The sequence below is a fragment of the Onychostruthus taczanowskii genome, unplaced genomic scaffold (assembly GCF_017590055.1).
Source record: "Onychostruthus taczanowskii isolate IOZ18803 unplaced genomic scaffold, ASM1759005v1 scaffold58, whole genome shotgun sequence".
NCBI lineage: Eukaryota > Metazoa > Chordata > Aves > Passeriformes > Passeridae > Onychostruthus > Onychostruthus taczanowskii.
The window spans coordinates 7764639-7777283 of NW_024503457.1; the positions used below are offsets into that span (position 1 = coordinate 7764639).

Below are 12645 nucleotides of genomic sequence, written 5' to 3' on the forward strand. Positions count from 1 at the left end.
CAGTGTGATATGTTTTCCCAGGCCCTAACCAGATCAGTTTTTTTTCTTCATGTTTAACTGTGAATTACCAATGAGAATGACTTTGTTTCATGTGAAGGCAAAGAAGGTTGTTAACACTGATCTAAGCTCAATGGAAACTGTTTGAAGTATCCTGAGTAATAAATGTCACTTCAATCTTCATTTATTCCTTCAGAGAGAGAATCTGAGAATGCTTTAAACCTTGAGCAACAAGTAGAATGTGACTAGAAAAAACTTCCTTTTATTGCATCTCTGTAGCCAAAGGTAGGGTTTGGGTTATCTCTTTTGTGATTGCCTAATGTGTTTTTTAGGATTTGCAGTAATGGGCATATCAGGATCCATACCAGTACTTCACTGTTCTGTCACTTAGAAGTCTGAGGTCTAACTTGAGTCTTACACATTTTTTGGGTCTGTCACTTTTTGTTCTACCCACTATTATTGAAGATATCAGAAGTGCTCATTTTCTGTAGAGCACTTGGTGCTCACTTAGAGCAATCATTTGTGTGTTTGGGGGTTGATGTGTATCTTCTTTTTTTTTTTTTTTTTTGGTAAGCTGCACTGCCCTACTTCCACCAGGGGTTTCTTATCAGTGTGGATTTTAGCCATTCTGGTCGCTCTTCTCTGGACTTCCATCACTGATGCTGTGTGGGGGCAGGTGTGCAGTGATGGGATATAGAATTGCCCCAGAAGCCTTGCAGTTCTGGGACTGCCGTGGTGCTTCTTGGTGGCCATGAGCTTCTGCAGCCCAGCCAGTGTTCCTCTTCCTCCTGTGAGCATGAGGCTGTTGCCTCTTGTTCACCTTGTGTTCCTGTGTAACCCCAAGGGATGGCTCCTGGTGGAGTTCATCTGTCTCTGTGCTGCATTTGTGAAGCTTACGATGTACAGCTGAAAATATTAGTAATGCTTTTTTTTTTTCTACAACATCGCTTAAATTTATGAATATAAATCTGAATCTGATCCTATTGTTATGTTCATTAGCCTCTACCAGCCTTGCATCAAGTGTAGGTTTAGTGAAAAGCTCTTGATCCATCATACAGGTTGCTAATGAAGACTTTGAACAGAAGCTAATCTAGGACAGATTCCCAAGGGGGATCCTCTTGATACAACCTTCTAATTTATTAGAAAGTACTGAAGGGTTTGTTTTGAGGTACTCTTTTGCAACTGTCTTGGTATAACAGTTTGCCACTTTTAGTTTAATTAGTTCCATGAGAGGATATATCAAGACTTCCTTAAATTTTGGTTAAAACATTAATTGCAACTCCTTCATCTACAAGTGTAGTGTTCCTACTGTGTAACGGAATGATGTTCAGTTTACATGTGTCCTGACAAGTCCATGTTGGCTCTTCTCAGATAACATCTCCTGACTTGCTTATAAGAAGCCTTTCTTCCCACATGAATTTAGGAGTTCTTCTAAAAAACAAGACATATATTGTTGGATGTGTTATTTGCAAAGTATCTTACTTTCTGGAGTCTCAGTAGTAAGAAGAATCTAGTAATCTGTCTCTTGAAGCAAGAGGTCAACAAGGCTGTTTAGATTTTAGATAGGCAACAAGTGACTCAGCAGAGCTAAAATCTTGCCAAGTTGGCTTCTGCTGGATTTAAAGCACAGAAAAACATTTGACAGTGAGGACAGCATTTTAAGCATCCTGATTCTTTTAGGCATTTTGTTAGTCTTGTGTGTGTTATTTCCTTTAATTTAAAGCTCTTGGAAGGTAACGTGGGGGTCATGCCCAAGGAGTTACTGCAGCTCAGGCTTGCCCTTCACTTTGAAGTGCTGGAGTTGGAGGCAGTCCATGATCCCATAACATGCAAGTTGGGAGCTGCACTCAGAAGGAGTTGCTGAGTTTTTTGAAAAGTAGGGAACAAGACAGTTGCATCTTGTTGCATTTTATTCTTCTGATGCTTGTGTAAATACTCAATAAACATTATTTTTATATAATGATAGCTTTCCTTTTTTTAGTTAAGTACCACTCAGTATGCTGCATTTGCTGAAAAACCAAACTGACTTGGAAATAGTTCAGCGAGAGTAGAAATTTTCAAACAGGTAGGGGTGCAAGTAGAAAGGTTGCATTTCTGTTTGGTGTTGGATGTCTTGTGAAACTCTAAATGGAAGCTGTGGGACTTGGTGACGTGGGCCATCTTTGTTGTATCATATTTAAACAATTGCCTGTCCTGTTTTAGGAGCTAAATTTGTTTGTGGGTTTTTTAGAGTTGTTGGGTTGGGGTTTTTTAACCAACTCTAATTTTGTTTGGCTTTGTTTATGAAGGGAAACCCTTAAGCCTTAGAATTTGCTTGCTTAACAGGAATATATTCTTGGTGTTCAACTTCAGAATAAAACCTCTTGTTTGAACCCACAGTGGTAGGTGCTGACAGCATCTTGTCCCTCTGCTACCATTTTTTATTCCGGGATCCCTCCTCCAAGCATGCGGGCCTATTTCAGCACTTGTTTCTGGGGCAGCCCTGGCTGTGGTGTCCCTGTGTGAGCCTGTGTGTGAGTCATGGGGGGACAGGCAGTTCCAGGGATGTTGGAATTGGCAGCCTTCCACGGCTGAGTGGGGGTGGATACAGTGCTGGTGAATTTACTTAGTTTCAGATGTGATTAATGTCATTCTTCTTCAGCTTAGAATCCTGTGGTTTGTTGTCGGAAAGACTCTGCATGTGGAGCCCACAGCCCCAAGGAATGCAGGAAAATCCTGAAAACTCACCAGCTTCAGATTTTGGAGCATAGGAAACAAGTCAGATCTTAAATAACAGACAATACATGCCTCAACAGAGGTCCCACTCTTCTGTATAAAGCCTCTTGCACATAAAGGTTGAGAAATCTTCACAACTGAGTAGATGCTGGGGGGCTCTTACCTTGCAGCAGGATAGCAGGAGAGCACAGCTCTACCAGACCTGACTGCAGATGCTATCAGCAGCATTCATCTGTGCTGTGCAGAAATGGAAAATATTTTAGTGGTGAGTTAACTAGGAGGCATATCCTGATCCAGCTTTGTCACAATAGTAGATTGCTGCAGGCACTTACCAGAGTTACTCTTGCTGTGGAATTTTAGCTCAGGAGCAACCTTTTTGTCTTTCTTCACACAGAGGGTTTCCCTTTGTTCTCTGTGAAAAAACAGGAGACTATTTGTCTGCTTTCTTTGGATAATATTATTAAGGAAGATAATGCTTGAGAAGGAAACAGGAGCTGAACGCTGGTTGAGCGCATTTTGTCTTTTCTGTTGCTTGCAGATACAGATCCTCCCTTCTCAGGTCTCAGTTTGTTCTGGATTGTCTTCCTCCCTGTTTCACTGTTTCCCTGTTTTTCTATGGATTAAACTAAACTAAACACCCAAAACCCAAACAAACAATTTATTTACTTATTGAGGCAGTGTCTTCATTTGTCTCAACGTATATTTTAACAGGGAACAGGGCTGGGGTAGAGGGAAGGTGTCTGCAGAAGAGGTGGGTGAAGGAAGGAGTGGAGAGGGAATTTACAGCACCAAGGTACCACTCCCTGTTGTGCTTCAGCCCACGCTTTAAATTCTTTCAGTGGCACAAAATCAAGCTTGCTTTTTTTTTTTTTTTTTTTTTTTTTTTTTAAGGTGAAACATTTTTGGAAAAATTTTTTTTTGGAAAAATTTACTTGTATTAAAAAAAAATCATGGAATTTAAGGCCTAATGTTTCTGGAGCTGCTGTTGGTGAGCTAATAGCCATGGCCTGTTTATAATGTAATTGCATAGTTCTCTAGAATACTGCAGGCTTCTTCATTAAGAAAGGAGAAGAAAAATAAGTCCCCAAAGCCTAGTCTGTATAACCATGGCTCAGTAATGAAAGTTTCATTTATTTAAACTTTTCTCTTCACACAAATGTGGATGGGTGGCTGGAAGGAGGCAAAGTTCAAATTGAGTGTGGCTGGTGCTGTTATTCCCAGCTGAGTCTGTAAGTGACTTCAAACTGTTCTGCATTTTGAAACTGTTCTGTGGGCTCTCTGAGGCTGATACCTCTGCAAATTAAGGATTCCATCGCATAAATGCCACCATCATTAACGCTTCTATTACTGACCACTTTGGAAGCAGTCATTGAACAAATGCATTACTTTTGGGTGCAGGTGCAAGTCCCTAGGGTGATGTTGGTAATGCTGCTGTGAAGGGAAACAAGGAACATTAGGCTAATCTCCCTTGCTCAATATATGTTCATCTGATGAAAGATTTAGTTGTCTCCTGGGCACTGAAATTTGTAACTCTTGGAGTCCGTAAAGTCATACAGCAGCCATAGAGAATGCATGGTTAAAAATAATGTAAAAAACCCCCAAACCACCAAAACAGCTGATTCAAATTAGTGTCCTTTCCCTTCCCAGTTACTATACTAGTTGCTTTTGACCTTATTGTTAAACAAGCAGTTATTGAAATGTTTCCCTTTTAACATATTCCAAAGTTGCTTGTACAGTGCTCTGTTCACATAGGCACTGAAGATTGCTGTGCGTGGTGGTTTTATTCTGTATTCCTAGCTCTTGGTGAGGCCAACAAGAAAAGTTAACCTCACGCTGCATGTCCTGACTTTCGGGATCTTGTGATTCGTTCTTGCTGCTTTTTCTTAAGGGATCTTGAAGCCAGAGCACAGAATGAATTCTTTCGGGCCTTCTTCAGATTGCCCAGGAAGGAGAAGCTGCATGAAGTTGTGGACTGCTCTCTCTGGACACCGTTCAGTCGCTGTCACACAGCGGGGACAATGTACACTTCAGACAGTTATATCTGTTTTGCCAGTAAAGAAAATGGCTGCTGCACTGTTATCATCCCACTTAGAGAGGTAGAGTTTTTTGTTTGTTTAATTTTGGGTCCTTATCTGCCTTTTTCTACCCTAAGCCTCCGCTGTCACTTGACTTACCTTCACAAAGTATTATTTGATGAAAAAGAGTAGGATGTTTGTGTGTATCCTGCCTACAGGATTGTTGTGCAACTTATTCTGGGACTCATTAGGGCCTGAGCTCCTAAAAATATGGGTGATTCAAAACTGTCCTCAAAGTGGAGTATGGACAGGTAATGCAGCAGGACAGAACACTGCAAAACCAGAATCTGCTTGGCTCAAGACTTGGACAGGGCTGCCCTCCCAGCTCCACAAACAGGAACATCCAGCTTTGATGTTGATAGAGACTGGCTTGGACCCATTCCAGCAATGCAAAAGCATCCTAGCCTGGGATCAGCACAGGTGTTGAGCTCTCCCTCCATAGACAGCCTTTAACAATATTGTGGGTACTTAGCCGAGCTGTAGGGCAGAGAGAAAGAGAAGTTGATGGGCTGACAAATTTCCATGAATCAAGAGACAAGTTTAAATGGAGGGAGAGCACAAGGGAAGGTGGTGGGAGTAGAACAGGAGAAGGAAGCTGTCAGCTAACACCTGCCTTATCTGCAGTGAATACAAGGCTGTTATGATCTCTTAATTAAAGCTTTCCTTTCATCCTGGACTAATAATAGAGTAACATCGAAATCATATCTTAAGTGTAGCAACTTACCTTCCACTGTTGCAGAAACAGAAAACAATATGAGAACAGCGTTGTATACTTAATGAAAATTAACAAAACAACTGTTTTTCCCCATCTTCAAAGGTGGGAAAGTAAATTTCCTCCTCCGCACCCAGAATTTGATGAAGTTGATCCTTTTATAAATAATTTTTTTTTAATCATACACCCCTTTCTTATCTTTTCCCTCAGTCTGCTGTTTAGAAGTGGGATGCAAAGTAATTTCGGGAAAAAAAAAAGGCATATGGGATACTTTCTGGCATCTGCTTTGAGCTTCTAGAAAGACCATGAACTTCAGGCAGTAGGATGTGTTTGATCAAGGAAAGCCAATATGAATAACCACATTTAAAGCATGCATATGAAATGCTGTGTTTTGGTACACGTAGACAATTTGAATATGTTTTTGTGGATGTGGTGCCTAATGTGTTTTTTTAATGTCTCTGGAAAAGGTAATCAGTATAGAGAAGATGGAGGACACAAGCCTCCTCCCTAATCCCATCATTGTTAGCATAAGGAGTAAGACAGCCTTTCAGTTCATTGAGCTGAAGGACCGGGATACTTTGGTGGAGAACCTGCTCCAGAGGTTCAAAGAGGTGAACTCCAGCAACCCATTGCACTGCAACAACTTGCAAAATAACAATCAGGTACTGAACTTTTATTTTATTTTTAATTCAATATGTTTATCCATTATTCCACTGTCCTGTCTTCTGTGGGAGGCCCCCAAATTGATCTTGAGCCAGTGCTTATCTGATGCCACCTTTAAAGACCTGGCTGGTGGGATAGAGGACATTCACAGCATAGTTGTGATTGACGTGCTGGGGAGAGCAGGGACTGTGATGGGCAGCTGGGTTGTCCTTCATAGAGACCTCCACAGTTTGGGACAATGGGCTGATAGAGACCTTGAAGTTCAACAAAAGCAAATGTGAAACCTGGCAAAATAAGCCCATGTGACAGGAGAAGCTGGGGACTGGCTGGTTGGAGAACAGCTATGTGGAAAAGGTGGAGGAGTCATGAACAAGTTGAGCCTGTAAGTCAGCTGTGTGCCTTTAAAATGCAGAGGGACAATCTCATATCAGGTTGTACTAGCAGGATTGTAACCAGCAGGTCATGGAATGTTACTATTCCCTTTTATTCAGCAGTTATGAGGCTGATCAGGAGTACTGTGTCCAGGTTTGACTCTACTTGATTACGCATGAAAAGCATTGATAATTTGGAGTAAGTCTAGTGGAGGGCTATAAGATGGTCAGGGCCTGGAGCACTTTATAAGGAGAGGTGGAGGGAGCAGGGCTTCCTCAGCCAGTGTTCTGCCAACACTGTTGGCGAGTTGGAAGATAAAGGCAAACTCTCCTTCGAAACGCCGGTTGAAAGACAAGCAGCCACAACTTCAGGGTTTAGCAAGGAAAAATGTGAATAGATAAAAAGAGAGATTTTCCCTCATAGTTAGGCTGAACTGGACCAGGCTGCCCAGAGTGGCAGTGCACTCTACTTTCTTGGAGCTACTCAACTTGACTGTGCACAGAGCCCAGCAACCAGGGCTGAGGGCTCCTGCTTTGAGCAGGGGATTGAAAACGATAGTCCTCTCCAACCTAAATTGTTCTGTGATTTTGTCTTTCAAGTCATAACAGTAGAAGACTGTTGGGTAGCTTGTCATCAAGGACACTTAGAATTGGCTAACAACTTCTGTTTTAAAGTAACAGCCCTTTTCCTGACATGCAAATGAATGACAATTTGTATAAAGTCTTGAGTAAGACTTTTTCTCCTGAAAGGTGTTAAAGGTTTGGATGCAAAAGGCAAAGGGTAATCGAGCTCTGTCGTGAGGACAGTTGGGGATGTAGTTCTTGGCCTTTTCAGTCATTACCACTTTGATTTGGCATTGCAGAACAGCCTTGCCTTTGGATCCACGTGCATGCTGGGGGATGATGAGCCTGCGTGTCTGGGAACAGAGGCTTCACAAGGGAAAGAGAGAAGTGAATGTGAAAAGGAGAACAATTACTTGCTCAATGCAGAAGCACTAAGGTCAGACTTTCATCAGTCAGGAATGCCAGGCCTTGATTTTGGAAAGGTATGTAACATTTGGGGAAAGCTGTAGGAGATTTAGGTTTTGTTTTTAAAAAAGCTGGGGTTATATTCAGTCAGGATAGATATTTTTAGTAAAATGCACTCTGTATTGGTTAGAGAAGTTAGATACAGCTTTTTTATTTGGTTGGATTTTTTCTTCTCCCTCCCCCCATTTCATTCTGGTGAATATTTATAATTTTTATCCCTGTGTGGTGAATTAGATATGCAAAGTGGGGAAAGTCTAAGTCCCTAGAGCAGACTTCCCATTTCCATTGGTAATGGAATACCGTGTGGAATTTCTAATATGTGAATGCTTTTGTTTACCAGTTCTCACATGCACATGATGTTTTTTTTTTTGAAATATATGTTCTCATTCCCAGTCTAGGGAGCAAATCAAAGAGAGCCTGTGGGATGACCATTTTGTAGAGTATGGCAGAACCGTGTGCATGTTCCGCACAGAGAAAATCAGAAAACTTGTTGCTATGGGAATTCCTGAATCCTTAAGAGGCAAACTCTGGCTGCATTTTTCAGGTGGGCATGCTTAGAAATGTTGGCTGTAGGCATCATCTGATTCTGGAGATGGCAAAACATTTGGGCAAGAAATCTCTCAAGGGCAATTAAATGTCCTTTACATGGAACCTGTGATACTGCTTAAGGAAAAGACATGATCTGAACTGAACTATACAGCAAGGAAGTACCTGGATGGATCTGTAAAGGTTTTACCTCAGGATGATAGCACATGATGTACAGAAGAATCAAAATAACATCTTTGTAATCTATGTAATTTAAAATTAGCATCATGTTTTCATAAAACAATGTTCATCTTCAAGCAGCAGTTAGATTGTAGTGTAAATACTGAGTTAGCCCTTGACAAATCAGATTATTGCAAAATAATGACAATCTCAAAGTTGGCAGACCTGCTCCTGCTTCTCGTTGAATGTTGGCAGGACTTACAGAAACTGGAGATGGGAAAAACAACTCATTTCATCGACAGATATGGGAGATCCAGAATGTTCCTACAGTGTGATCTCAAGTTTAGTCCTTAATCCAATATATGGCATATTCAGACATTGGTAAATGTGGAGCTTTTCCTCCTTGAAGGATGCGAACAGTGCTGAGTACATTTCTCCCAGTAATATGTGAGGGTGGTGAGACACTTGGAAGGGGTTGCCCAGAGAAGCTGTGGGTGCCCCATCCCTGGAAGTGTTCAAGGCCAGGCTGGATGAGGCTTTCAGCAGCCTAGTCTTGTGAAAGGTGTCCCTGCCCACAGCAGGGAGATTGGTATGAGATGTTCTTTAACCATTACTTTCAACCCAAACCAGTACTTTCTGCTGAAGACATCTTTTGCTCAATCAAGGTGTTCTTGATTTGAGTCATGGAAGCTTTGCTAATACTTAGTGTATTCTGCTAGGACTTTGTCTTTTAGCTCTGGATATTCACAGACCTTGGGGAAAACCACCTTGCTTATACCCTTTTGAGCAGTAGTTCCCACAGCATTTAGGTTTAGCATCGTCCTTATCCACTCCCATCTTCCTTTTTCTCCCTTCCCGCTGCCTTCAGACGCCCAGACGGATCTCGCCTCACATCCTGGCTACTACGTACATCTGGTGGAGGCATCCATGGGCAAGTGCTGCATGGCAACGGAGGAGATCGAGCGCGACCTGCACCGCTCGCTGCCCGAGCACCCGGCCTTCCAGAGCGAGACGGGGATAGCTGCCCTCAGGAGGGTGCTCACGGCCTACGCGCACAGGAACCCCAAAATAGGATACTGCCAGGTGAGAAATTCCCAGCGGGATTGTGCTCCCTGCTGCTTCTTCCCCTTCTTCCCCCTCTCTGTTGTTCTCTTAGGAGCGCTCTTAATGGTGCTTTTTATAAATAACGACCTTTTAGTTGGAAAAGTACATAATTTTAGATATTAAATGTCATTTTTCCTTGGAAAACAGCTACATAGTCTCACCAAAAGGCTCTGTTCTATCAACGATATTCCTTCAACATTTTGCAAACTGCATTTATAGTTACAGGAAGGGAAAAAATTGTTTCTGATGCTTCTGTTTGTTGAAAAGGGCATTTCTTGGACAATACTTGGAAGCAGTGCAGGGTGAATTGGCCTGCACAGATGAGATTTTATGTAGTGCACTGGGGCACAGGCTTAATGAACCTTTCTGCCACTTTCTTCCAAAACTGATGATAAATGATGAAAGTAGTTTGTCTAGCTGGTCTGCTCCCTGAATTTTGATTAACATCAGAGTAGTCCTGATACTAGAATAGGGGCAGTAAAAGCAGCCCCAAAACATCTTGCAGTGTCAGTTATCTGCTTTGTATCTTGGCAAATCTGGTACTGTGCTTTTCTCCATTGTTTCCTGTTGCTCTTGTGAAAAGCAGTTTACATAAGCTTGGAAAACTTGCTATGCCTGTAGGTTGCAGTTATGTATTTGCTGTCTATTCTGTCTTTTTCTTGCTGTTTTTTTTCTTAGTTCTTTACATCCTGTTAGGCTACTTTTCTTTCTGTAAAAATAGCCACAGTTGAGCTTTTGTCAGTAGGATTTGCTGTCACTATCAAATTCCATTTTCTTCTTTGCCCTTGTAAGTCTATGAATATTTTGACCTCCGTGTTGCTGCTGTATGCCAAAGAGGAAGAAGCCTTTTGGCTGCTGGTTGCTGTGTGTGAGAGGATGCTGCCGGATTACTTCAACCACCGAGTGATAGGTGAGCTCGTGTTCCCTGCGCACTGGGAAGGGGCAGCCATATGGCACAGGGGTGGGCAAAATGCTCAGGGTCAGCTGGGGTCCAGACCCCATGGGTGAGGTGCTCCATCTGCTTGTGTGGTGTGCAGGGACAGCAGCAGTGGCTGCTCAGATTCCAGCCGGGGTTGGTTTTGGTCTGAAAGGTTTGAGCTGCACGATCTGTAAATATGTGCTCAACTTCACAGTTTTCTTTCTTTCCTGTTGGTCAGAAGGTGGTGACACTTTGGTCATTACATAAATAGAAGAGCTTGGGGGTCCTGGCTAGGAGTGTGCAGTGTTAGAGACTCAGGCTGTTTAAGATGAATGTAGGAAAGATCTGCTTTGTGATCTGAACTGTCTGAATTGCCTGGCTGCTGGAGCAATGCAGGCTTGCATCTACGCTAGCCCTTTGTAATGAGAGCTGATACGAGTCCCTCTGCCACACACTGTGTGTGCTGTGCTCCTCTATAGTGTCAGCATTTGAAAGATTGTTGTGCAGACTGCCTGATGCACAGAAAGAGAGGGGCTAAGCAGTATTTGTTCTTTGCAGCCACTTCCTTCCCTTACAGAAAAAAGCTTTTCCCTTTTTAATGCTAACCTTAGTCTGTAGCTGCAGCATCTGCTGTTACATTCTTTTTGTGGCAAAAAGAGGGACCAAAGTCACATGTGAGGAAGTGAGGATAGGAGCAAATCCCTGGCAGTAGTGGTTCTGGGAGCTAGAAATGGTCTGGGCACTCCTGTGCTGCCTGTGGAATGGAAAGAGACACTTGAGAAGATTTCCAGTCTTTTCCTTGAAGAATGGGGTTGTCATACCTCCCTCTAGACACTGTGTCACTGCTCAGTTTCTGTCTTGTCACTGAACTGGCAAGAAGGTAAGTTAAAGCTGAGTTATTCCAAAGTTTAGCCAGATGCTCAGCATGTTTTGTGATGCTTTGAATGCCACTGGTATTTTCTGCTAGTGGACTGGGCATTGTAACTGTCCCACTTGTCAGAATTTTTCTTCTTGTCTCCAGACATGATTTTAAACTGCTATTTTGATAACTGACTTCCATGTTTGTCCATCTCATTCCTTGATTAAAAGAGAAACACAGCTTTATCACTACTCAAGCATTTCTAGATACCAACAGCGTGCTTTGGATTACTCATAACATTCTGATGCTTGCTAGGTTATTGCCCTTAAGTAGCATTCTCTGCTACTCACCTGAGTTATCTCACCTGGCCAACCATATTCCTCCCTTGAGTTGTTCTTGATTTGTGCTTTGTACCTTGCCTGTCACTTGCCATGGCTGCAGCCTACATTGTGTAAGTGCTGAAAGTTTTGGTTGTCCTGTCTCTCTGTTTTCTGGCCCTCATTTTCCCAAGGAAAGAGTGCTGTGTCTCTCTACTGCCATAGCTCACCACAGTGTGAAGAGCCAGGAATTCAGCTTGGAAGGTGCCCTGCTGTCCCTGGCTGAGTGGCACTGGTGCAGTTTTGCAGCATAGTTGCTTCACTGAGCACAATTTCTGGAGCTCTGCTTTACCCTAGAACTTAACGTGCCCAAATCAGTGCTACTGATCTTCTCCACCCTGCCCCTCCTCTGGTTCCTGTTGCTTGAGTTCGTGTTCTTGGCTCTGCATTTCAGTCAACCTTCTTTTTTGATTTGTAACCAGCTCTTGTCTAAACTTTGTATTGTTTCTTCCTGCATAACACTTCCAAGACCAAACTTGTCCTCTTTGTGCACCCTGCCAATACTGTTTGTCCAAATTTTGATCTCTCAATAACTTTGGCGATCTCTGACCTTGCTGCCCGTCGCTGTGCTTTTCCTCTGCAGTGTCAGCCAGTAATCTCTGCAGTCCAAACAGCTACCTAATTAATGACCTTGGTTATAACAGGCCTTATTAGCTTCCTTTTGTCTCAGACCTTTTCTTTATGACTTTCAAAATTGTCTATTTATTTATATGTGTGTTTAGTTAGTTAGTTAGAATTTTTGCTTTCAAAATTTAGGCAGTTCAGTCCCACTCAGCCTTCTTACTTTCATCTCCTTCCTTCAGCCTTGCCAGCTCTGACCCCTTTCACAAGCTTTTTTATTATTTCACTGCTTGCAAATGGGAAAAGGCTGCAGGCAGGGCTCCTCCTTCAGGAATTCCCTCCATCCTTCTCCTCTCTGCAGTGCCTAGAGGAAATTATAGGCAGATAGTGCAAGATAGAAACAAGTTGTATATGGGTCAAGAGTGGTGGCAAGGGTCAGGCATAGCCTATTCTCAATTACCATGACTTTTCCATCCCCTGCATAAACCAGCAGGGCATCTTACCCCACTTTACCTGTTGGACTTCATCAACTTGACACTGTAATTCTTGAAACACTGA

At 42.6% G+C, this 12645-nt stretch overlaps 1 protein-coding gene across 4 annotated transcripts in view; it reads left to right on the plus strand.

Annotated features, from left to right (window-relative positions):
• Window positions 1–12645, plus strand: part of TBC1D8 (TBC1 domain family member 8) — a 48956-nt gene that overhangs the window by 26766 nt on the left and 9545 nt on the right. For 3 of the 4 annotated variants that reach the window (XM_041418019.1, XM_041418020.1, XM_041418021.1), the window contains exons 6-11: window positions 4601–4808; window positions 5967–6161; window positions 7397–7579; window positions 7956–8106; window positions 9136–9350; window positions 10164–10281. In XM_041418019.1, the coding sequence (XP_041273953.1) occupies window positions 4601–4808; window positions 5967–6161; window positions 7397–7579; window positions 7956–8106; window positions 9136–9350; window positions 10164–10281 (1070 nt within the window). The remainder of the gene's footprint in view (window positions 1–4600; window positions 4809–5966; window positions 6162–7396; window positions 7580–7955; window positions 8107–9135; window positions 9351–10163; window positions 10282–12645) is intronic. The other variant, XM_041418023.1, reaches the window with a different exon arrangement.